We start from the raw sequence: 25,122 nt of genomic DNA on the forward strand, positions 1-25,122 counted from the left end.
CTGGGGTTTATATACAGGTTCAAATATACAGTCTCTGCCCCTTTCCTGGGTTCAAGCTACGTATCTCCCTACGCCACACCCATTGCGTAACACCTGTTTCCTTGTCTTTGGAAACTACCCTTGTTCTCATGGCTTCTTCCTGGTATATGTCCATCTAATCACAGTGGATCATTAACAGGTTTCCGTTGGGTCAGAACGACCTAGCATCTCTTACATTAATCTTTAAGCCAAGATTACAAACCCCCGCTCCAGCCAAGAACAGGACACTTTACTTTTAAAACCTAACAAGTTACACAACGTAATATGTTTGTTAGATAGTTATACAACTGTCCAGTAATCATTTTATAGGTCATATTTCGGATAAACATGGAATCTCTTCTGTTCTTCATTTTCTCAGGTGTAACTCACAATATATATATAATTGCCATATATAACACCCCTCTCTCGCCCCCTCCCTCCCCCACTCTCTCTCTCAGATTATGAAATACGCAGAGCAGAGGATCCCTACTTTGAATGAGTACTGTGTGGTGTGTGACGAGCAGCACGTCTTCCAGAACGGGTCCATGCTGAAGGTACTTTGCACCTTGTTAAAAAGCGTTGGTTTCTCTCTCTGGAGGTGCCTTCTGTGCTTGGCTGTTGCCTTGCCGAAGTTTCATTACCTGACTAAGTTATACCATCAGCGCCAGTGGGGGTTGAGTTTGCTCCCTGCTTATGTGGAGTAGGTTGCTCTGCCTGTTGTTAACGGGGGCGTGCTTGCTGTCCATTTCATTGATTTTACTTCCTTCTGGGAAGGGACCACCAGGAATATTTCTGACGCCCTTAAGGAAAAGGAGAGTTCTGGAGTCACTAGGGCTGTTTCACTTGACCTTGTGGGTGGCAAGGAGGCCTTGGTGTTCTTGTTTAAACAGAGAATGGGGCATTACTATAAATATTCCCATCTTAACGGAACATGAAATAATAAATTGTGTTAGTCCTCAATTTACAACTTATTGCTTATTGTACCCTATGACTATCATTAAGTGATGATTCTTGACTCTTGACAAATGTATCTTTTCTTTTATGTACACTGAGAGCATTTGCACCAAAGACAAATTCCTCGTGTGTCCAATCACACTTGGCCAATAAAGAATTCTATTCTATTCTATTCTATTCTATTCTATTCTATTCTATTCTATTCTATTCTATTCTATTCTAATTGTACCCTATGACTATCATTAAGTGATGATTCTTGATTCTTGACAGAATGTATCTTTTCTTTTATGTCCACCGAGAGCATTTGCACCAAAGACAAATTCCTCGTGTGTCCAATGACACTTGGCCAATAAAGAATTCTATTCTATTCTATTCTATTCTATTCTATTCTATTCTATTCTATTCTATTCTATTCTATTCTATTCTAATTGTACCCCATGACTATTATTAAGTGTTGTACCTTATGATTCTTGATTCTTGACAGAATGTATCTTTTCTTTTATGTACACTGAGAGCATTTGCACCAAAGACAAATTCCTCGTGTGTCCAATCACACTTGGCCAATAAAGAATTCAATTCAATTCAATTCAATTCTCTATTCTATTCTATTCTGTTTGTTCAGAGTTACAACGGCAGAGAAAAAAGTGACTTACGATGGTTTTTTTCTCACGGCCACTGCGGCGTCCCCCTGGTCAGATGATCAAAATTCATCATATATATATGATGGTGGTGGTCCCCTTTTGTGACCTTCTGACCCCCAGAATCAATGGGAAAGCCAGAGTTACTTAGCAACCCTGTTCCTAACTTAACCCTGGCAGTGATCAGCTGTGGCAAGAAAATTCATCAAATGGGCCAAGACTCATTTAACAAACGTATCACTTAGCCACAGAAATGTTGGGCTCAACTGCGGTCGTAACGCAGGGACTGTAGACAGCAGTCCCAAAAGTGCTTTTTGTTTTCTTTCTTTCAAGGGGCTGCTGGACTTTTTCTTTGAAGAGGTTTTGCTTCTCATCCCCGAAGCTTCTTCGGCTTGGCTTCGGGGGTCCTTTCTGACCTGTGATGTGGCTTTTGTTTCTTCTCCAGCCAGCTGTGTGCACACGAGAGCTCTGCGTCTTCTCCTTCTACACCTTGGGGGTGATGTCGGGTGCTGCGGAAGAGGTGGCCACAGGAGCAGAGGTACAAGAGCTCGGGTGCCAAACCAGAGGCATATACAGGCACGGGGTTAGGACTTGGGCCGAAGAACTTCGGACCTGGGAAAGGCCCGTCTTAAACCCTGGGCTAGTTCTTGCCTTCGCCGTCAAGGGCCACCTTGTCGAACCTTCAGTGGGACTCTTTTATTTGGGCTTGTCCCCAACTTGGTACCCTCAGGTTCTACTAAGCCTCAACTCCCATGAAGCCCCTCACTCAAACAGGCTGTCTCCACCCACCCAATAGTGGGACGGCATCTCTGGAAGTTTGAATTTGGATATAGTTCCCCCAAATATGCATGCGACGTGTGGAATGGAAAGAGGAATAAAGGGGACAGTGAAAAAGTACGTTAGGGAAGAAAACTGGGGATGTGATTCTCATACATATTAATTTCTTTCTATATCTGTCTGTCGTATCTATCTAACTAACTAACTAACTAAAACTATAGTCTATATCTATTTATGATGGAAATTAAATATCAGATTCCCTCCTTCCTTCCTCCCTCCCTCCCTCCCCCTTCCCTCTCCCTCCCTCCCTTCTTCCATCCTTCCTCCTCTCTCCCCCTTCCTTCCTTCCTTCCTTCCTTCTTTCTTTCCCCTTCCTTCCTTCCTTCCTTCCTTCCTTCCTTCCTTCCTTCCTTCCTTCCTTCCTTCCTTCCTTCCTTCCTCCCTCCCTCCCCTCCCTCCCTCCCTCCTTCCTTTCTCCTTCCTTCCTCCTCCCTTCCTTCCTCCCTTCCTTTCTTCCTTCCTTCCTTCCTTCTTCCTTCCTTCCTTCCTTCCTTCCTTCCTCCTCCTCTCCTCCCTCCCTCCCTCCCTCCCCTTCCCTCTCCCTCCCCCTTCCCTCTCCTTCCCTTCCTTCTTCCATCCTTCCTCCTCTCCCTCCCTCCCTTCCTTCCTTCCTCCCTCCCTCCCTCCCTCCCTCCTTCTTTCCTCCTCCCTCCCTTCCTTCCTTCCTTCCTTCCTTCCTTCCTTCCTTCCTTCCTTCCTTCCTTCCTTCCTTCCTTCCTCCCTCGCTCCCTCCCCTCCCTCCCTCCCCCGCCTTCCTTCCCCCTCTCAACAAGTGACACTGGGAGGCTCACAATCCGGGCTATCAGTTGACAATGTCAGAGTAGGAGAGACGTTATAATGGAGACGAGCCAATGCAGCCTTTCCTCCGTGTCTCCTTTGCTCCAGGTAGTGGATCTTCTAGTCGCCATGTGCCGGGCGGCTTTGGAATCTCCACGCAAGAGCATCATCTTCGAGCCTTACCCATCTGTTGTGGATCCCAGTGACCCCAAGACCCTTGCCTTCAACCCCAAGGTTGGCACAATCCTTCAGCATAAAAGCATTCTTCTCTGCGATGGGATGTACAGTCGCCAAGAACGTTCACACCATGAATGCAGTGTCTCCATTATAGAAGCCACTTAACCTGTTGCTTTGTTCTTTAACTGGAGCAGCGTCTCCCAACTTTGGCAGTTTTAAGATGGGTGGATCAGCTCCTAAAATTGAAATCACAGGGGGCTGGATTTCAACTCCCAGAATTCCCCACCCATGCTGGCTGGGGAATTCTAGGAGCTGAAGCCTGCGTATGAGCCATGGTGGCACAGTGGTCAGAGTGCAGTACTACAGGCTACTTCTGCTGCCGGCCATCTGCCTGCAATTTGGCAGTTCAAAACCGACCAGCTCAAGGTTGACTCAGCGTTCCATCCTTCCAAGGTGGCTAAAATGAGGACCCAGATTGTTGGGGCCAAGAGGCTGATTCTGTAAACCAGTGACCCCTAACCTTTTTTGTGCCACGGCCCAGTACTGGCATCACAAAACGATCCGCGGCCCGGTACCGGCATCAGCACACATGGCAAGGCGAGCCGAGCGACCGGCCAGCCAGCCGTCCCCCGCTTCTCCCCACCACCTTCAACTCCTCCTTTGTACCTTTGTCGATGGGCTTTGGGACGGCTTTGGGAGGGTCGCTCGGCTCGCGTTGTCTTGGGTGCTGAAAGAATCCTTGCGCCTTAGTTTCGAAGCCGCCCCCCCTTTGATGAAACTAAGGCGCGAGGATTCCTTCAGGACCCAAACGCCGCTTTCCAACCAGAAAAGCTTACCGGAAGCACTTTCTCATCAAAACAAGATGGCGGCGCCCAGCAAACCAGCGGCCTGGTAGAAAATGTTCCACGGACCGGTACCGGTCTGCGGCCCAGTGGTTGGGGACCCCTGCTGTAACCAACTTAGAGAGGGCCGTAGAGCACTGTGATAGAAGTATATAAGTCTAAGTGCTATTGCTATTGCCATCTTAAAGCTGTCAGGGATGAGAAGCATTGAGCCAATGGGCTCAGATAATTGCCAAGAGCCCGTGGTCAGCAACAAGAACTTTGTAGTCTTATGAGCAGTTGAACCACCAGTTGAACCAGAATCTGTGTAGCCTTTGGTTCTCGGAGCTTTCTTGCTATGGGCAAATAACGTAAGAGTCGTTTATCTGTGTTTTTTGATCCGTATCTCTTTCATTGACCTAGAAAAAGAACTACGAGAGGCTGCAGAAGGCCCTGGACAGCGTCATGTCAATCCGTGAAATGACTCAAGTAGGCATTTGCACTTCTATGTCTGGGTTAGATCAAGCCCATCTCTGGTCAGGATGGAGCTCTGGTGTTGATGGGATGCGTAGAAGTTGTGCGAACTAGAGCGCACGAACCCCTGCATGCGTTGGATGTAGGTTTGTAGGTGTGCCTTCCTGTGTGTAGGGTTGTGAAATCGGCACGTTGGCTCGTTCAGAGCGACGGCAAGGAGCGTTGCCATCCATTCGGAATCGGCTGCCTTTGGGTGTTTTTTTTTTTCAGGGTTCTTACCTGGAGATCAAGAAGCAAATGGACAAGTTAGACCCTTTGGCCCACCCTCTCCTACAGTGGTAAGCAAGCAGATGGTCAGGGTGGTGCAGTGATGGCTGGGAAGCCAAGAGGAAGGCCTGAGTTGGGCTTGGGATAGGAAGTGGGATTATCTCTGCGGCGTGTCGGCGTTGCAAAGTAACTGAGCTCCGAGGCAGGCAAATTCCTCAAAAGACAATTTATTGGAAGTATCCCACTTGCACAACTGGCGAAAGCCGGCTCTGAAAATTCCCGCGGCTTTCACCCAACTAAAAGTAAAAGTTTTCCTCTTTCCCCCCCAAGTCCCTGGTCACGCTCTCCAATCCGGTTGCTTGGTGACTTCACTCCTCCTCTGGACAGCTACCTGTGAGAATGTCCTTGGTTCCCACAGGAAAACTTTATTGTTTTGGCTTCCAAAGCCCCATCTAACTATTCCCAACCCCGCCCCCCCCCGCACTCCCCTCCCTTTGTTGTGTGGAAACCCTGAAGCCTCCAAGATGGCCTCAGCCCAGGTTCGCTTCAGGGTTGACCACGGTGGTCGCCGTCCTTAAGCAACTCCATATTGAAACGTCTCCCGGCAGCTACAGCCTCTTTACGGCCTACGCTGGCTCAGGAATTCTGGGAGATGAAGTCCACGGGTCCTAAAGCGGGTTTAGTTGCCCACCTCTGCCTTAGGACCTGGGTTTGAGTTCAGGACATTTGAGGTTCGAAAGGGCCCCCCGCACAGATTTATCTGTTGTCCTAGTCTCCACTCGGAAACGGGGGCACCATTTTTCCCCCAAGGTCTTTGAAAAAGGAGCTTCTGACGGGGGAGATAAATTATCCACTTGGGGATCTTCTGCTAAATTGGCCTTGGGGTGGGGTGAGGGGTGAGTGCTTTTCCAGCAGCCTCGAAGGACATTCTCTGGATTGTGTGCTCTCGCTTGATGAAAGGATCTTCAGCCTGTTCTGACTTTCTCTCTGCCCTTCCTAGGATCATTTCCAGCAACAGGTCTCACATTGTCAAGCTACCTCTCAGCAGGGTAGGTCGCCAGCCTCCATTTCTTTCGCTTGTAGTCAGCCCGCTTCAAGGCCGGACACGAGAGTAGCGAAGCGTCCCCGTAACTCCGTAGTAAAGGGCGGATTTTGCACGCAGACGGTCTCAAAGTTCGTTTGCTATCTCTTCCAAAGGATGCAGCGAACCTCTCACCTGGCAACCATCTCCCCTGGTTCCCTAAACATCCACACCTTTTTTTAAAAAAAAAATTATTATTATTTTTTAAAAAAGTTTTATTGATTTTAACAACAAACAAAACTACATACAACATACAACATAAAAACATCCTCCTCCTTCATGGATTTACAATGATTTCTCAGTAATGATACTAGGTTATATAATTGTTGATTGATAATATGAGTTATTATGTAATACAACTATAATGGCGTCTAGGAAACGGATGCACAAAAAAAGTGGTAAACCAACCGATACACTGTTTGTAAAAAAAATAATTTTTATTGTTTTTTTTTATATACAACCAATCATTCCATATCAATCATGCGTTGACTTGGGTACATATTTCAATTATTTAAGCATTATAAATGATATTCTTCTTATCAAATCTACCAATATATCAACGTTCCTGTATACATTCCCATATACATAATAATACCACACATTATAACTTGGCTTAAATTCCTCTAATTGCTCTATAAATACATCAAAGCTTTTTTTTAAGTTGTTCTATTCTCTATCCGTTGATAAAGCGTATTCCATACCACCTAACATTCAGTTTCTTCTTTTTCTTTAATTTCTAGCGTCAGCCTATTCATTTCTGCACATTCAAATATTTTTTTTTCCAATGGTTTTTAACATGCACACCTTTTAAACGCTGTGACATTAGGCTCCTCCTGTAAAACCCTTCCCAGGGTGTAACCCCCTTTTCCCCCCACCCCTTTGGAGTTAGCATTCTTACAACGTGTTGTAACTTGCCAGGATTGAGTTTCGTGGGGATCCTTTTAAACGATTTGCTGCTTTATTGCTAATTATCGCTAAATTACGGCTAGCTTCTTCCTCCCAGAGCTACTTGGTGTAAAAAGAACACGCACAATTGCACTGCCATTTTCTTTTTTTTAAAGAATGGAGAGGCCACCCCCTTGGAAGTCCCGTGTTAAGAGCCGGAATAATTTACCTTTTGTAAAAAAAGACTTTTAAAATGCTCATTAAAACCTTAAACAAAACAAAAAAAGAAACGAAAACAGGGTTAGGAAAAGGCAGGCTGTTATGTTGGAATTGGAGCTTGCTGGCAAAAAAACAAACTACCTTGCATGATGGTCCTTCTCTCTCTCTCTCTCTCTCTCTCTCTCTCTTTCTTTCTTTCTTTCTTTCTTTCTCTGCTGTTGTGTTCCCCCCCCCCCTTCCCTCCTCTTCTCCTTTTCACGTGGGTCCGTTTCCCTCGGTAGCAGCTGAAATTTATGCACACCTCACACCAGTTTCTCCTGCTGAGCAGCCCCCCTGCGAAGGAGGCTCGTTTCCGGACCGCGAAGAAACTGTATGGCAGCACCTTCGCCTTCCAGTAAGTCTCCCGGCTCCATTTCCCAGTCCCTCCCAGTCCTCCTCCCAGTCCAACCTGAATGAGAAGGGGTCATTTGGGGTGCTTTGTCCCGAGAGTGTTCGGGCTTTTCTTTTCTCTCTTCTTTCTTGTTTTCTCTTCCTCTTTTTCTCTTTTTTCTCTTTTTTTCCTCTTTCTTTTCTCTCTCATGTCTTTTTCTTTTTCTTTCTGTTTCTCTTTGTTTCTTTTCTCTTTTCTTTCTCTTTTTCTCTGTCTCTCCCTTTCTTACTCTTCTCTCTCTTTCTCCTCTCTCTCTCTTCCTCTCTCCCCCCTTTCTCTCTCCTCCCTCCCTCTCTCTCTTTCTCTTCCTTTCTCCCTTTCTTTCTCTCCTTTCTCTTTCCTCCCTCCCTCTTTTTCTCTTTCTTTTTTTCTTTCTCTCTCTCTTTCTCTCTCCCTCTTTCTCTTCTCTCTCTTTCTCCTCTCTCTTCCTCTCTCCTCTCTCCCTCTCTCTCTTTCTTTCTCCTCTCTCCTCCATCCCTCTCTTTTTCTCTTTCTCTTTCCCTTTCTTTCTTTCTCTTCTCTCTCTTTCTCCTCTCTCTCTCTCTTCCTCTCTTCCTCTCTCCCTCTCCTGCCTCTTTCTCTCTCTCCTCCCTCCCTCTCTTTCTCTTTCTTTCTCCCTTTCTCTTCTCTCTCTTTCTCTCTTCCTCTCTCTCCTCTCTCTCTCCTCCCTCCCTCTTTTTCTCTTTCTTTTTTTTCTCTCTCTCTCTTTCTCTCTCCCTCTTTCTCTTCTCTCTCTTTCTCCTCTCTCCTCCTCTCTCCTCTCTCTCTCTCTCCCCCTCTCTCTTTCTTTCTCTCTCCTCCCTCCCTCTTTTTCTCTTTCTCTTTCCCTTTCTTTCTTTCTCTTCTCTCTCTTTCTCCTCTCTCTCTCTCTTCCTCTCTCCTCTCTCTCTCTCCTCTCTCCCCTCTTTCTCTCTCTCCTCCCTCCCTCTCTTTCTCTTTTTCTTTTCTTTTTCTTTCTCTTCCTCTCTCCTCTCTTCCCTCTCTTTCTTTCTCCTCTCTCCTCCCTCCCTCTCTCTTCTATTTCTCTCTTTCTCTCTCCCTTTCTTTCACTTCTCTCTCTCTCTCCTCTCCCTCTCTCCTCTCTCCCTCTTTCTCTCTCTCCTCTCTCCCCCTCTCTCTTTCTCTTTTTCCTCTCTTTTTCTCCTTTTCTTTCTCCTCTCTCTCTTCCTCTCTCCTCTCTCCCCCCTCTTTCTTTCTCCCCCCATCTCTCTGTCTCTCTCGGTTTTGCCTTGATGGCAAAGAGGTTTGGGAAAGCAGTGGTTGTGCGAGCCATTTTCTGCAGGTTCGCTTAGCCTGAGGCCTCGGTCTGTTTCCTGCCACAAGGTCTCGTACTGATGCGCGCGCATGCTGACATGATTATCTGTGGCAGCAGAAAAGGCTGTGTGGCGAGTGACGAGTTTTCTTTCTCTCTCACCTCCCCCCGTCCCCACCCCCCCACCCCACAGTGGCTCTCACATTGAGAATTGGCATTCCATTCTGCGCAATGGGCTGGTCAACGCATCCTACACCAAATTGCAGGTAAGGGACTGTGCTGGGCTCCCGACGTTCTCAGAGGGGCAGCTCGCATTCACGGGAGGCTGTGGGCTTCCTGGCCTAACAAACCCCCCATTCTTCAGATGATAATCACGGCTAGCCAGTTGACCCGTCCTGCTTCGTCCGGGCTCCCTTCCTGTCCAGCTGGCTACGGGCAGCTCTGGATGTCTGCCCCCCACCGCCCCCACCGTCCCACCCCTGTGATACTCCCCCCTTTGGACACCGATTCCCCCCCCCCCACCTCCCCCAGCTGCTGTTCACCTCCCGCTTCAGCTGTCTGGAGCCCCCTGGTAAAGCCTAGGGGCTTGGTATGCCGGCCTGTAGCCAGATTCAACCCCCTCGGTGCCGTTGTACGATAGCACCGTGTGGCTCAGTGCAGCAGGAGCGAGTCGCCAGTCCTGGAGGCTGGCCTGACTTAGCGGCTCCGCCTGGATTAACTGCATCGCCTCCCTCGTGGGGTCTCTTGGAGGAAGTGCTTTGCATTTCCCCACTTTCCAGTTGTGTTCGTTGACGTAAAGGCACCTGCGTGCCTACAGACACTCATGTCCTTCCCTACAAGCGTGTTGCGGCCTTAAAAAGTCTTGATTTTATTTCGGCTTACACTTTCTTCTGAGGAATTCAAGAGGATTCAGCATTCTTCTTGCCTTAAATATAGTAGTAGTAATAGTAGTAGTAGTTCTCCCTGCTCTAAAAATAGTAATAGTAATAATAGTAGTAATAGTAGTAGTTCTCCGTGCCCTAAAAATAATAGTAATACTACTAGTAGTAGTAGTTCTCCCTTCCCTAAAAATAATAGTAATACTACTAGTAGTAGTAATTCTCCCTTCCCTAAAAATAGTAGTAGTAATAATACTACTACTAGTACTCGCTTCCCTAAAAATAGTAATAGTAATAATGCTACTAGTAGTTCTCCCTTCCCTAAAAACAGTAATAGTAATAATACTAGTTGTAGTAGTTCTCCCTTCCCTAAAAATAGTAATAATACTAGTAGTACTCCCTTCCCTAAAAGTAATAGTAATAATACTACTAGTAATAGTTCTCCCTGCCCTAAAAATAGTAATAGTAATAATAGTAGTAGCACTCCCTTCTCTAAAAATAATAGTAATAATACTACTAGTAATAGTTCTCCCCTAAAAATAGTAATAGTAATAATACTACTAGTAGTACTCCCTTCTCCCTTCCCTAATAATATAGTAATAGTAAAAATAGTAGTAATAGTAGTAGTAAAAATAATCTTCATCATCATCATAATAATAGACAAAAATGCCAAACTCAGTGTGAACATCTGGCTGACTGTGCGATGAATAATAATAAAAATAAAATAATTGCAGCTTCCCGCAATCACACAAGCGGAGCTGCAAAAAATTGTGCTACTCAGAAGATCGTACATTTCCGCCGCTTGAAGAGGAAGGCTAGTGGCTGCAAGGAACTATTTAAAATTTTCTCTTTTATCCATTTAAAAACGTGAAACTCGGTCCACGGAACATTTATAATCATGCTATCACAAGCGTCCTTGACTTGTCCCAGCTTCTGGTAGTTCGAAAGCATGTAAAAAAACAAACCAAATGCAAGTAGAAAAATAGGGACCCCTTCGGTGGGGAGGGAACAGCGCCCCGTGCCCCTTCGAAGGCGTTTAGTCCTGCCGGCCACATGACCACGGAGACGTCTTCGGACAGCGCTTTTGGCTTTGTAACGGAGAGGAGCACCGCCCCCTAGAGGCAGGGACGACTAGCACGGATGCGCGAGGGAGACCCTTGACGCTTCTCCCTTCTTTCCACCCGTCCTCCCTCCCCCTGCAGAAACACCCCCCGTCTAATTGGAAGAGCTCAACGCCCCAAACAGATCGAAGCAGCAACCTTCACGTGCTGAGAGTTAGCAGAGGCCTTAGGAGGAGAGACCCTCCCTCCATCCCGCTCTGCTTCCACCAGGAGGGGCGGGCTGGGATGCACCATCCCAAGGCCCCCCAGCACGGATGGCTGACTCAGTCGCAGCCAGCGTCTCTAGATAAGGTAGCCCCGTTCTCCTGCTCGTTTTGGGGAGGCGAGACCCCCCGCCCGCACCAGAAGATCTGCTCAGTGATTGGCTACTGTATAGAATGAAACTTACTAGCCGTAGTAGGGGGACTCCGCAGCCAGGCTGGAGAAACGTTTCCAGATCATTCCAGAAAGAGACGACAACACCGCAGTTCTTCAGGGCCCAGACCCTGTCCTCTGTCCCGTTTCTTCCCCCCTCTGCCCCCCCCAGCCCAGGGGTGTCAAAACTCAAGGCCCGCGGCCCGGATGTGGCCGCGATGTGGTCAGATCCGGCCTGCAGGACCGTCCTGGCTTACCCAATGCGAAGAGGAAAGATCAGGCCAACGTAGCTTCCGCCCGGTCCACCCGACGCGAAGGGGAAACATGCCAGCTGGCCATGCCAATCCAGTCGGGCGTGGCCGCCCCCTCCGCCCCCCGCAAGGTGAACCACAGCCCTCGATGAGTTTGAGTTTGACACCCCTGCCCTAGTCTGCTTTTTTTTTGTTTTTGTTTTTGTTTCGTTTTTTTTTTTTCTGGCTCACATTGGTGTTTTTCTGCAAGCTGCATGGAGCAGCCTATGGCAAAGGCATCTATCTGAGCCCCATCTCCAGTATTTCCTTTGGATATTCAGGTAAGCGGCTCTCCCGTCGTCCCTCCATCTGTCAGTGCACCTCATGTCCTGCACATGCGCTTGTCTGGCATCCAAGAGCCGCTCTCACCCTCCCCCATCCCCCCTTTCCTGTGTTCTTTCATCCACATGATCCCCAGGGCGGGGAAGGGACCATTCACGCCACACATCTGGGTCGGTTCCTTTGGCGGACATCTCGAGCGTCTTGAACTGTGGTGGCAGCCAGCACTAACCTTGGCCCTCTCTCTCTATCTCTCTTTTGGGGTGGGGAACCTGACCCAGGGCCCCCCCCCTTCTCCTTCGGCAAAGGTTCTCCTGCCCTTGAGAAGGTTGGGTACGCGTGGAGCAGGTTGCTAGCTTGAGGTCGTCAGAACGGGTGGATCTGACCAACAGTCGCAGTGGGTCATCCTGAAGTTTAGGATGGGGTGTGCTTTGGTGGGAGACCTGTTTTGAGGCTCTCAGGGAGCGTCCCGAGTAAACCATGTGCACAGTTGTGGCAAATGTCCAATAAGGCAGCTGCACCATGCACCTGTGGCCCACCTTATGGGCCTGTTTGCTTCCACAGAGCGAGACGCGGCCTTGAGACCTCCCAGACTCACTGCCTTTTGCTATTTCCACTCTGCTGCCTGCCAGTCGGTTTATCTCCGGCTTCTTGAAGTTGATGTCTTACAGATAGGTTGGACCCCAACTCTTCTCTCTCCAACTGAGAGGAAAGCCATTTGGAGTGCCGCCAACCACACAAAACAGGAGGGAAAGCTGGAGTTAACTCCATGCTTCTTTATTTTATCCTCTGATTTATATATAAATTAAGAATAGATATGATAAATCTCCTCCATCCAACTAGTTGGCTGGCTCTTTAAGTAGATGGATCCAAATTGAAAAACACAGTGTCACAGAGTCCTTTAAAAAAAAATTTTTTTTAAATGCCCTTCATCCTCCAAAGAGTGAAGATCTACAGATAGATATCTCCCACTTTTTGTTTCACAGCAACAATATGATGTGGTTCTGGAGAGTGAGTAGGTGAGGGGGCAGCCATCCCCTGTGAGGGTCTCGCAGATCAAGGGGTTTCAGGTGGCAGCATGTTAAATTAGTTTTAATCTTAGCTGAATATGTTATGTGAGCTTAGCTTATTGATTAGTTTAAGGTTCAGTGCGATTGCTCAAAGCCTGAACATGGGTTAATTCAGTAACCAGGTTGAATATACTTTATGGATGCAGACTTTAAGGTCTACTCCTGAGTAGAGGAATAAAGAAGGTACTAACCACCATGCACCAAATGAATTTTGAGACCTAGCCTTACAAATGAGTTGAAAATGTGAGATGAACCTGTTCCTTCTCAATAACCATTATATGAAGTTCTGCTTAGTAGTTGGAAGAGGAGGAGGCCGTGTGGGATCTACGCTCAGGTTGAATTGTCCTGTTAGAATTGAGTTGGTCAGATCAGACAAGCAAGCTAACAATAAACAACAGCCCAATTAAGGAACCGCCAAGACCACTCACACCAATACCGACAGGAACAGCCACTAGTACGTAAAATGAGAGCAATCCCCACTCCCTTCTAGAACTGATGATGTTACCTAGCCGGGTTATGAAATGTCTGCAAGAAAACCACCAAGCTGAGAGAGAGCAGCAAGAACCCCACAGTTCATCCATAAGTTTCAAATATTCTCTTCTATTCGTACCCAGACATTGGGGAGCCAGCAAACTACCGGGCTGCGACCAGCCGGCCTTTTTATTTTCTGAAAATGCCTCTGAAGTCTTCTTGGGAGAGAATAAGAATAAGAATTAGAAGACAAGAGAAGAGTAGAGAAGAAAATATAGAATAGAATATAGAAGAGAAGAGAACAGAATGAGAAGGAAGAGAAGAGAAGAGAATGTAGAAGAGAATAGAGAAGAGAAGAGAAGAGAATGAGAAGGAAGAGAAGAGAAGAGAATGTAGAAGAGAATATAGAATAGAAGAGAATTGAATAGAATGAGAAGGAAGAGAAGAGAGAGAATGTAGAATGAAGAGATATAGAATGAGAAGGAAGAGAAGAGAATGAGAAGGAAGAGAATTGAATAGAATGAGAAGGAAGAGAAGAGAATGTAGAAGAGAATAGAAGAGAAGAGAAGAGAATGAGAAGGAAGAGAAGAAGAGAATGTAGAGAGAATATAGAATAGAAGAGAATTGAATAGAATGAGAAGGAAGAGAAGAGAATGTAGAAGAGAATATAGAAGAGAAGAGAAGAGAATGAGAAGGAAGAGAAGAGAATGTAGAAGAGAATATAGAATAGAAGAGAATAGAACAGAATGAGAAGGAAGAGAAGAGAATGTAGAAGAGAATATAGAATAGAATATAGAATAGAATAGAACAGAATGAGAAGGAATAGAAGAGAAGAGAATGTAGAAGAGAATATAGAATAGAATAGAATAGAATAGAATTCAAAACTTCCAATAGAATAGAATAACAGAGTTGGAAAGGGACCTTGGAGGTCTTCTAGTCCAACCCCCTGCTTAGGCAGGAAACCCTACACCACTTCAGACAAATGATTATCCAACCTCTTCTTAAAAACCTCCAGTGTTGGAGCATTCACAACTTCTGGAGGCAAGTTGTTCCACTGATTAATTGTTCTGTCAGGAAATTTCTACAGAATATATCCTTGAGGCTGGGGTTTAGCTTTGCAGCGTGTTAGCTTTGAGCTCATTTTAATTTAATCGAAGGATAGAAAGGAAGGAGAGAGAAAGAAAAGAGAAAGAAAAGAGAGAAAGAAAGAAAGGAAAAGAAAGAAAGCTTGGCACACAACAAGGAATCTCTTGTAAGGCCCCGTGTGAGGTCCAGGGTGCTTGACTCAGAACTCTCTCGCTCAGCAGGATCTCCTTTGGTCCTGTTTGCTGTGTGCATTACGCCGCTCTCCACAAAGCTTTGCGTTGTCAGGGGCTTAAGAGCACTGCTCACTTTCAGGCTAGGAGGTCAGCCAGATCCTGTTGTCCCTCCCGTGGATGCTGCTTCTCACCCTCTTCCTTGTCCACGCAGGGATGGGGAAAGGGCAGCACCGGATGCCCTCTAAGGATGAGCTGGTGCAGAGGTACAACCGAATGAACACGATTCCCCAGGTAACGTAAGCGGTTTATGCGGATCAGCGATGCGATTCAAAGAAGTGTTACTACTGTGGGCGTGGCTTGGTGGGCGTGGCTTGGATTGGTGGGCGTGGCTTGGTGGGCGTGGCAGGGGAAGGATCCTGCAAAATCCCCATTCCCTCCCCACCACCCCACTAGCCTGCTTTCCAGCTCCGTTCTCCTGTGCAGGGCAACGAAAGGACACCCAGCCAATCAGCTGTGGGCGTGGCTTTGTGCGCGTTGCGTAGCTTGGTGGGTGTGGCTTGGTGGGCGTGGCTTGGTGGAAGGGGAAGGATCCTGCAAAATCCCCATTCCTTCCCCACCCCACTAACCTGCTTTCCAGCTCCGTTCTCCTGTGCAGGGCAACAAAAGGAGACCCAGCCGATCAGCTGGGACTCGTGAGGTGGAGAATAGATGAGGGCTGGGCCAGTCAGAGGTGGGATTTGCCGGTTCTCTGAACTACTCAACATTTCCTCTACCGGTTCTCCAGAACTGGTCAGAACCAGCTAAATACCACCTCTGATGCAGATCTTGAGGTCTGCCATGGACCTGCCTCGTTGAGTGTCATAAGCAAATGTAGGAGAAAACCTGGCCGAGTCTGAAAGAGGGGTCAGTCGTGTCATCAGGCCCTTCAGGCCCACAAGAGATCGAAGTCCAGCCCACCTTGACTTCCGTTGACCCTTATCTACCGCCAATTCGCTTTGACCGTTAGTAGTCCAGATTCTTGTAGAGAGCTGATGCTTGGCTGTCAACCCATACGTTCATTCGAACTGCCTGGTTTCCCACGCTCTTCTTTGTCAACTCATCAAATATTTCTCTGGTCTTTTAGCGTTGCCAACAGAAAGGGAGCGGGGCAGCAGTATAGCTGCTGCAAAACAGAAACTGCATTCCGTGGATGTTTTCATAGATAAGTTTCCCGGCAACCACAGTTTCTGCCCCGCAAAATGCTAACTGGAGCCTACGATGGATGACTCTGGGCTATGGAGGTGTCCCATTGGAGAATATGAATTATGATACACCCAGAGGGATGGGGGGAAAACCAGCATCAAGGGTGACAATGAATGATGTGTCTCAGAGTCGGCTGCACCCAGGCAGCGCCATCATGTCTTCTAATAAATCTTTGAGCTTTGAAAATCAGGCTAGAGACTCATGATTTAAGTGGGGGTTACTACCGGAGCCCCTGACACTCTTCATTGCACCTTTGTTATGGTGCAGGGGGGGATGCCCATATTTTTAGGGAGATCACCTGTGGGGGTGAGGCTTAGGAACAGAAGCCAAGGAGGGCAGGATGGGGAAATTGGTGACAAGTGCCAAGCACGAATCGGTGGGGGCTGATTCTGGGTCTCTGCTTTCCTCTCCAGACGCGATCCATCCAGTCCAGATTCCTGCAGAGTCGCAATCTGAACTGCATCGCGCTTTGTGAAGGTGAGTTTGAAAAGGGAGCGTTCGGTTGACCTGTCCGGTTCACCCCTGTGAGACTTTACCCCTCGTGGTTCGTCTGCTTCCTTTATTGTGTGTGTGTGTGCGTGTGTGCAAATGCTAATGGGTAGATCATTCACAGAAAGAAAGAGGTTGGAAACACCTTAAAGTCTGCGGAGGTTCTCAGTCATCCAGGCCATGGGTTGTCCCAAAGGTGCTTTTTTTGTTTCAGAAGGCAACTGGACTTTCGTTGAAGATGTTTGGCTTCTCATCCAAGAAGCTTCTTCAGTTCTTTTCAAGAGGTGGGGTGGAAACCAAGTAAGGTCCAGTTACCCTTGGAAAAAGCACCTTTGGGACATGGTGCAGGTGTCAACTAAAAAAAAAAGACTCCTTTGGTCTTTTTAGCTGCCTTCAGGAAGGGAGTGGGGAAAAGCCATGCATTCCTCAAACGCCTTAGATAATCGCCAAAACTGTCGGCGCGCGAGAAATTTCCCAGAGAGCGTGATTGATGACTCTTGGCTATGGATGTGTCCCATTGGAGAATATACATCCAGGGGGATGCGGGGAAGACCAGGGGTCAAGGGGGGAAATGAATGATGTATTTTAGTGTCGGCTGCACCCAGGTAACGCCGACATGGCCGCTCCTAATAAATGATTTATTTATTTTAACTCTGAGAGATGCGGCTAAAGACTTCTGATTTGAATTGGGGTGTGTGTGTGGATTTGTCGGAGCCCTGACAGCAGGCTTTGCTGAGTCAATCTGAATGTCCGGTTACTCCTGTAGTCCATTTCAACAGTGGGCAGGCTGGTACCCTGGAAAATCCTCCTGCCCCCGCAATTCGGCTGTCTAGCATAATGGGGCAGACCGGTGCAGGCCGCGTCCATTTCTCCCCGCTCTTGTCATTGACCCCCCGCTTCTCCTTCCCTTGCAGTGATCACATCCAAGGATCTCCAGAAACATGGCAACATCTGGGTTTGTCCCGTGTCGGACCACGTCTGCACCCGCTTTTTCTTTGTGTGAGTAAGCTCGGCCCTCTCAGCCGCGTGGGAGGAGGGGCTGCGCTCTCTTTCTGTGGGATAGCTCAGGAGCCAGATGGGAAGGAGCCCCCCCCACCCCCCAAAAAAAGAGACCATTTCACAGTTCTTCTCCCCCTTCCCTGGTCCTCACAGGTATGAAGACGGCCAAGTCGGAGACGCCAACATCAATACTCAGGACCCTAAAATCCAGAAGGAGATCATGCGTGTAATTGGCACTCAGGTCTATACAAACTGAAGGGGTGGAGGAGCCCCTCCCTTCAGACTGTGCTGGCGCTGTCCCCGAGGGGGACAGGAAAAGGGACCGATGTTGTGGACCATACACAGGACTCTGCCTGGCCGAAGACTGAGACACACATACACACACCCCCCACCGGAGGGAGCAACCACTGTCAAAACCTCTGGACCGCGGACGCCGGGGCTGGGGGGGTGAAGGGGGAACAGCCCTGGAGGGGGGGGGGGCGTGCAGCAGCTCCATCCTCTCTCCCCCCCCCCACATCCGTAGAGTTGAGTGGGCGGAGTTGGACCCAATTCCCGTGAGCGCTTGGAAGGGTTTAAAGAGTTTTTGCTGCATGCCCACGTTTTCGGCGACGGCGTTCGGAACCGTGAAAACGAGCAAAAAAGAAAAGAAAAAGAAACACAAAACAAACACACACACACACACACACACCCCACAAGGACACAAGAGAGCCCCCAGAGAGAGAATGTGCGCGTGCAAGCAAGCGGTTTTAGCTTATTAAAATTCTCTTTGAAAAAAAAAAAAAAGCTGCGCTCGGTGGCCCCGTGTGCGATCCTTTTTCCAAAACCCGCCAGCAGATGTTGCGGTTTTTTTCCTCTTGGATATGCAGGACAGCGGCGCGCTTCCTTTTGCACACACTTTCTCCATTGGTGCGTGTGTGTATGAGATTAGTTTTTTCTTTTGTTGTTGTTGTTGCAATTATACTTTCAGACCTTCAGGTCCTTTATGGAACAATCCGGCTTTTGTTCAGATTAGGATTTAGGATGTGCCAATCTTTGGATTCCTGTTGTTCTCCTCCTGTCCCTGAGTAAGAAAGGAGTCAGGGAATGTATATATGTGAATATAGGTATTCACCTATATTCCCCCTATGGAAATATACCCCTCTCTCTACCCAGGTGGTCTGGGGAAGCCCCCATTGTGGTACCCAAGGCCACATTTAACCATTCTTGTCACAGAGAGGAGGGAGAATGGCTGCATCACATAGATCGATGGACGTATCGGTATAGGAGGCAGGAATCTGTTGCGGCTCTTTCTGTTTGGCTTCTGAACGGTGACAGCCTACATTGATTCCTAGCTGCAAATGGCAGAAAAACACAATTGGTTTTTAGCCAACATGATTAGCCAAGTCCTTTGTGGCTGCAGGTTGTCCGGTTCAGAATCAGAACAGAGCTGGAAGGGACCTTGGAGGTCTTCTAGTCCAGCCCCCTGATCAAGCGGGAGACCCTAGACCACCTCAGACAAGGGACTGTCCAGTCTCTTCTTAAAAACCTCCAGCGAGGAAGCAGCCACAACTTCTGGTGGCAAGCTGTACCCCTGGTTAATTGTCCTCCCTGTCGGAAAGTTTCTCCTTAATTCCGGGTTGCTTCTCTCCTTGACTAGTTTCCATCCATGGTTTCTTGTCCTGCCCCTTTTTGGAAAATAAGTTGGCCCCTTCCTCTTTGTGGCAGCCCTTCAAATACTGGAAGACTGTTATTGTGTCCCCTCTAGTCCTTCTTTTCTTTAGCCAAACCCAAACCCTGCAACCGTCCTTCGTATGTTTTGGATTTCTGGAGAACATGCCGTTTAAGGTCCCTGCCTCCTGGATCTTCCCTCTCCCACTTTCTGTGGTCTGTTGTGTAGGAAAGAAGACCAAGGATGAAGAGGAGATCAGATAGGACCAGATTTTCTTGGAAAAAATAGTAATGAGGGTAGGAATTTGGGGGTAGGAACCTGGAATCCAGTCCTCATGCTCTTGACAGACCGTGGAGCAAAATATATATATATATATATATATATATATATATAAGAGACAAAGTTGACAAAGAGGTTCTAGATCAACGTTCCTCCAACCTTGGCCACTTTAAGACGAGTGGACTTCCAACTCCCAAGAAGGCTGGCTGGAGAATCCTAGGAGTGGAAGTCCACCTGTCTTAAAAGTGGTCAAGATTTGAGGGACGTTGGTTTCAACCACCTGTCCTCTGGGAGGCCTCCCAGTGTTCTAAACTTTGGTCCAGTATACCGATCAGATAGCAATATCTACGAATGGCTCCCTCTTCTTTCCGGCGTTCTGAGTAAGCTGCTACTTACGAGGAAGCGCATTTTGGATTCTTTTTAACACCTGGTCAGATGGAGGCCTCCTCTGCTTCCTTCCTTTGAGGTTAGGGATGTTTCTGTCTTGGGCTCAAAAGCAAGCAATCGCTTGACAGGCAAGTGATCTGCCCTGCCTTATGATCTTCTGAAGATTTAGAACCCAAAAGCCTATTTATGGTTCTGTGGAGCCAGGAAATTCCCGTGTCTCAAGATGTCAAGCTTGGGCTTTGCTGAGGCATTTCCCAGGGAGCGGACGTGAAGCATCCACACGAGCCAATGGGCATTTCTGGTGCTGTTTTGCCCAGCAAGAATACAAGGATCCGGTGAGGTTTAAAGTAAGTTAGTTAAATAAAGTGGTAGGCAGCTCCCCAGGAGAGCAGAACTTTTCTGAGAAGAGACTCACGCAAACAATCCGGTCAAATTCCCACTGGACTGTGCTTTATTTCAGTCTTAAGCAGAATATCATTTGAACTACAGAGCTACAGAGATCACAATGCCCATTTGTCTGTCTTTATTATTATACTACAAGGAAATCATAAGAAAGACCAATCAAAAGAATCGTATAATCCACTGGAATGCCACCCCCCCCCAAATGCTCCCACCGTTGGGAGGCAGTGTTCCTTTGGAGGATGGAAACCGAAAGCCCGTGAGTGTGTGTGTGTGTGTTTTGTGTGTGTGGGAATGGAAATGGGGGAGATGGCCTAAAGAAAGTTCCTCTTCCCAAATTCAGGGCGGAAAAAGAGACCATGATGGGGAGCATTGCCATTCAGAACAGCCAAACTAGGCACAAACTATCATTGCATGTGGACCTTCAATCTGGCTATCCAGGATGAGAACTGTGTAGCCAAAGATCTGACTTAAGTGAACAACCAACTATGGGGGTGAGGGGGAGAATCTCATCAGTTGATCCAAACTCTAGACTTTTGGATGATGAGGACCTTAACTTGACTGTTTCATCAACTCTCAATTAATTCAGATTTCCCCCATCATGGAAATACTTTTGAATTTCTATCCTCCTCGAAGCAGGTACTACATTGGAGAAGGATAACTGGATTTTTTTTTCCCCGTTTACCTTAGATTTAGTCGTACCTTCCCCAAACCTTCTCACTTCCTGCATAATTCCTGCACATCTCACATTTTAGGAAGTGTGGAGGAGTTGTTGACGTCCGCCTGCTGCTGCCATTTTTAAATCTTAGTGGGGCCGAAAGGAAATTTAAGATTATGCAGAAGGGGGTGGTGTGGTGCAGAGGAGCATGAAATGAAATGAGTGAGTGGAGGGGAGGAAGTTATTTTTATTGAAACGCCGTGTGCCCACTTGAGTCGGCAGCTTTCAAATGACCCTCATGGGGGAAAAAATATGCAGGAGGTCCAGATTTTTCTTAAAAGGTTTTGATTCAGTAATAAACCCGCATTTACAACCAAATGTTTCCACTTTTCCCTGTGCTTGTGATCTGGATGGGACACCGATGGTTATCCAAGGACTTGGAGGAAAGAACAGAAATACCTTGCATACAGAAAGCCAAATCTACAATTCAGACCATGATTTTTCTAAAGGAACAACAATGGCGGAAAGTGGGCTTGAAATGGGTCATTTTCCCCAAACACAGTCCTTTACATACACTGGCCACTTCGATGATGGTGGCCACCTTCAAAAATTATTGAAAACATTGACTTCTTTTCCACCACTTCTGTTGGTGGGCTAAAATCTAGACCCATCTGTTTGTCATGCTATGAATGAAAACAAGCACTCTTCCCTCTTCAGAGGGGCCTAAGACACATGGGAGAGCAGGTCATCACTACATCCACCATCAATTTGGTTGTCAAGAAAGGTTACGGTTATACTTGGCGTACACTTCATCCCTGGGTCCTCATGACTTCCAAGTTGTGGCCAAGAGCAGGGGTCTCCAACCTTGGCAACTCTTAAGACTTGTGGACTTCCAACTCCCAGAATTCTGGAAGTTGAAGTCCACAAGTCTTAAGAGTTGCCAAGGTTGGAGACCCCCGGCCAAGAAGATTGCAAACCAAGGATGATGTTTCAAGGGCCCCCGTAGGCCTTGACCCATTGTCTAAGCAGAAGCTGGAGGAAAGGAAGAAAGTTGGAATGTCAGATGGAATGCCAACCCGCTGGGGTCCAAGTAGAAACCCCTTCTACTTGTTTTCTGAGACTAGGGTAGAGAAGCCATTGACAACTGCAAAATCTCATGCCAGGTGGCCTCTCTGACTTAGGGGTTTCTACATATTCCAACAGCTGTAAAAGAAACCCAGGGTGGTCAACTCCCATTCATCAGGTTAGACACGTTAACAGTAGAATTATTTGTGTCTGCTCCCCTAGAATGATTTAACCAACACGTGAATTCCAGATCTGGTTTAATACCCAATGTAGGAGAAATGGCTCCCTTGGAGAGCTTTCATCTTTGATCCAAAAGATCTTGTTAATTCCAGCTATATGGGGGTGGTGGTCTGTACTGAAGAAACCAGAAAGGAAGATTTAATTTTATGGCACGATTTCTGATGACGGATATTGAGCAAAGTACGTTTTAACAGACCTACGATTTAAGGCGCTAGAATTTACAGGGACCCATACAAGGAAGTCCTCTTGATCCCATCTGAATTGATGGCGTAACCTGAAACCCCTCAAGTCCCAAAACGTCTGTTTTCATGGATAGTCCTTTACAGTATCCCTTATAATTTAAAAAAATAATAATAATTGTAAAGTCACCTTCTTTCAAAAGCTTCAAGCTTCATCCCTATGAAAGGATGAGTAGCGAAATCTTCCGCAAGGACTTGGCTATACACACAAAAAGAAGGATGGTTCTGTATCGGAGGTAGCTTTGCAGTAAGACCCCACTGCCCCAGTCTGCGTCCCATCTAACATCTGGAGACCATAATAGCAAAAACATAGCCCTTAAAAGATGTAAGCGGTTTGTGCTTTATGGCAGTAGCGGGCAACCAGTTTTAGTGGGATGCGTCTGTGCCTGGAGTTCTCGCTTCCAGTTAGGTTTGGCTAACCACCCAAACAACATCCAGTCAGCTGTTAGTCTGGGCAAGGAGAAGAGAACCCCACATATATTGTTTGCAGGAAGAGGCGAACCCCCATATCTTGAGGCCACCGGATGGGCCTGACTTTCAGCGGCTGGAAAAATGGCAGGCCAAGCTCTTTCCTTTTTAAAAAAAAAAAAAAGTCTTTGAAACGAAGCTTAGAAATGGATACTTACAACAGGATCAATGCCAATGTTTCCTTTCACCCCTTCATCGAGATGGTTGTGGGATGATGAGAAGTAAAACCCGAGAGACAGAGTCCATAGAGAAGCCTAACCCTGACTCTTTTGGAGGAGGGCTCCTCTATGAGTTCGCCTCCTTCCAGAGAGAGTTAAACCCCTCCATGAACCCTTTCTCCGTTTTCCCAGGGCACAGCTAACCCCACCTCCCTGTGTCCACTGGCACTACATTTGATCAGGTTGTGGTGGCGTGCGCAGAATTAGGCCATCAGCCCGGTTCTCCGGTTGTGTGCTTTGCAATGCTTTAGAAGGCGTCAAGCCGAAATGAAGCGTTGTATCGTAATTTTATGGTTTAGGCATTAAAAATAAAAAATAAAAAGGGGGTTGAGCCCACCTCTGACCCACACACCATCGCTCACTCAGCAGTTATGGACACTGGAGGGGGGAGTGGTTAGCTTATGAAACGGTAGCCAACAGAACAGACAGTATTCTTTTACACACTTCCGATGTGTAGACTTCATTTCCAGAATGCTCAGAGTGGCATAACCATGGCTGAAAGCTCTTGAAGTCAACCTATCTAGATCGGGGGGTCTCCAACGTTGGCAATTTTGAGACTTGTGGACTTCAACTCTCAGACTTTCTGGCTGAGGAATTCCAGGAATTGGAGTCCACAAGTCTTAAAAGTTTGCCGAAGTTGAAGGCCCCTGATCTAGCTATTGTTTGAGAAGGTCTTCAAATTAGAAATAACAAGGAGATACCACAATATGTTATCTTTCTTCCATTTTATATACAGAACTGGACACATTCAGGCTTTGGCACCTTAAATTGTCTGCCTTCACCTCATACCCTGCAAGGATGTTTTGTTTCCACCATCCCTGGACTTCTTTTTTCTAAAACTAAAAGGAATGTTATTTACATTAAAAAAAACGCTTTGCTGTAAGGCAAAACTCGGATCCCTTCATTCTGACAAGCCTAGAGAGTTGACATAATCAGAGGTATCAATCCTTCTTTGTCCTTGGTCATCATTGTTAAAGGTATTCAAACAGTTGTAGAGAATGGATACATAAAAAAGCAACCCGCAACATTCACAATGGCACAATATGTGCATCCAGCATATTCCACCAATTAGTGTTCATATTTTCCTGATCAAATATCTGGGAAGAAAAAGAAATGGTTGGCAAAGAAGGGATATTACTGAAAGGGCATGCATCTTTCTGTGCTTTTAATATAATGAAAAAAAAATGACACATTTCCTTGACAGGTTTTTTTTTTTAAAAAAGAGCCCTTCAACATTGGTCCCTCCCAACCCTCCTTAACCTTGGCCCCAAAATCAAGTGTGACAAAGGACAGATTTTCTTGTATACACACCAGTTACCCTTTACAGAGGCCTATCCAGGAAGAGTAACCAGGGGTGGCCATAAATCTAATTTATAGATCTGTCTTTATAGATATAACATTGTCTTCTTTTTATGAATGTATGTGGAAAACTGTAGAGTGGAACCTTGATGGGTTTTGACAGCTGGCCTTGAAAGAAGCCTCTCTAGCCTCCCTTGTCTATGTTTAGCATTCCTTACCAGCATTCTTTACCAACGTCACAATAGGCTGAGTTGCTATTTAGGTGGTGGATGGCAAGAGAGCTGATGATATGGACAAGACTGAAATGCTAAGGAGTTCCGCTTCCTCGTTCTCTCTTGACTTTCTCTAAAGTTGAGGAAAGCATCAGCAGCGCCTTCTGAGCCTCACAACCACACATGGAATACTGCATCCAATTCTAGTCTGCATGATACAAAAAAAGAAGTGGACCCCGACCCAGAAAGAGTGCATAGAAACGCAACAAAGATGTCCAGGGGGTCTGGAGGTTAAGCCATATGTTGAACAATTGAGGGGTGATATGATAGCAGTCTCATGGGGTTGTCACAGAGACGTGATCAATCTATCGTCCAAAACACCAGCGGGCAGGACAGAAGAAGGAATGGGTGGAGAGATCTAACCTAGATCTAAGGAGAGAAAAAATTAATCAATGGAACCGCTTATCTCCGGAAGTTGTGGATGCTTTATTGTTGGAGGTTTTCAAAAAAAAAAAAAAGAGTCTGGACAGCCATTTGTCTAAAATGATGTAAGGTCTCTTGCTTGAGGACCTCCAAAGCTCATCCAACCCTAAGATTCTATGCTCTGTACCTCTGTAGAAAATAATTATGAAGAGAAAACAATGAAAAAAAAAGCATTCTCTGAAGCCATGAACATGAGCTTGGCAGGGTCTATCACCCTTAGATGAACAGGGTTACAGAAGAAGGAG

At 46.8% G+C, this 25,122-nt stretch overlaps 2 protein-coding genes across 13 annotated transcripts in view; one reads left to right on the plus strand and one right to left on the minus strand.

Moving 5' to 3' along the window:
- Window positions 1-18,065, plus strand: part of PARP6 (poly(ADP-ribose) polymerase family member 6) — a 32,975-nt gene extending 14,910 nt beyond the window's left edge. For 5 of the 12 annotated variants that reach the window (XM_026709786.2, XM_026709785.2, XM_087941492.1 and 2 more), the window contains 13 exons: window positions 477-572; window positions 2,056-2,148; window positions 3,333-3,458; window positions 4,646-4,711; window positions 4,967-5,034; window positions 5,964-6,012; window positions 7,430-7,542; window positions 9,024-9,096; window positions 11,685-11,754; window positions 14,764-14,843; window positions 16,208-16,271; window positions 17,198-17,282; window positions 17,436-18,065. In XM_026709786.2, coding sequence (XP_026565571.1) covers window positions 477-572; window positions 2,056-2,148; window positions 3,333-3,458; window positions 4,646-4,711; window positions 4,967-5,034; window positions 5,964-6,012; window positions 7,430-7,542; window positions 9,024-9,096; window positions 11,685-11,754; window positions 14,764-14,843; window positions 16,208-16,271; window positions 17,198-17,282; window positions 17,436-17,538 — 1,086 coding nt within the window. In that variant the 3' untranslated portion in view covers window positions 17,539-18,065. The remainder of the gene's footprint in view (window positions 1-476; window positions 573-2,055; window positions 2,149-3,332; window positions 3,459-4,645; window positions 4,712-4,966; window positions 5,035-5,963; window positions 6,013-7,429; window positions 7,543-9,023; window positions 9,097-11,684; window positions 11,755-14,763; window positions 14,844-16,207; window positions 16,272-17,197; window positions 17,283-17,435) is intronic. The other 7 variants (XM_087941494.1, XM_087941493.1, XM_087941491.1 and 4 more) reach the window with 3 other exon arrangements.
- Window positions 18,066-18,272: 207 nt separating this feature from the next.
- Window positions 18,273-25,122, minus strand: part of CELF6 (CUGBP Elav-like family member 6) — a 149,036-nt gene continuing 142,186 nt past the window's right edge. The window contains exon 13 of the mRNA XM_087941496.1: window positions 18,273-18,342. The gene's annotated coding sequence lies outside the window, so the exon portion shown is untranslated. The remainder of the gene's footprint in view (window positions 18,343-25,122) is intronic.

The sequence above is a fragment of the Pseudonaja textilis genome, chromosome 13, assembly GCF_049901715.1.
Source record: "Pseudonaja textilis isolate UNSWEBS1 chromosome 13, rPseTex1.2, whole genome shotgun sequence".
NCBI lineage: Eukaryota > Metazoa > Chordata > Lepidosauria > Squamata > Elapidae > Pseudonaja > Pseudonaja textilis.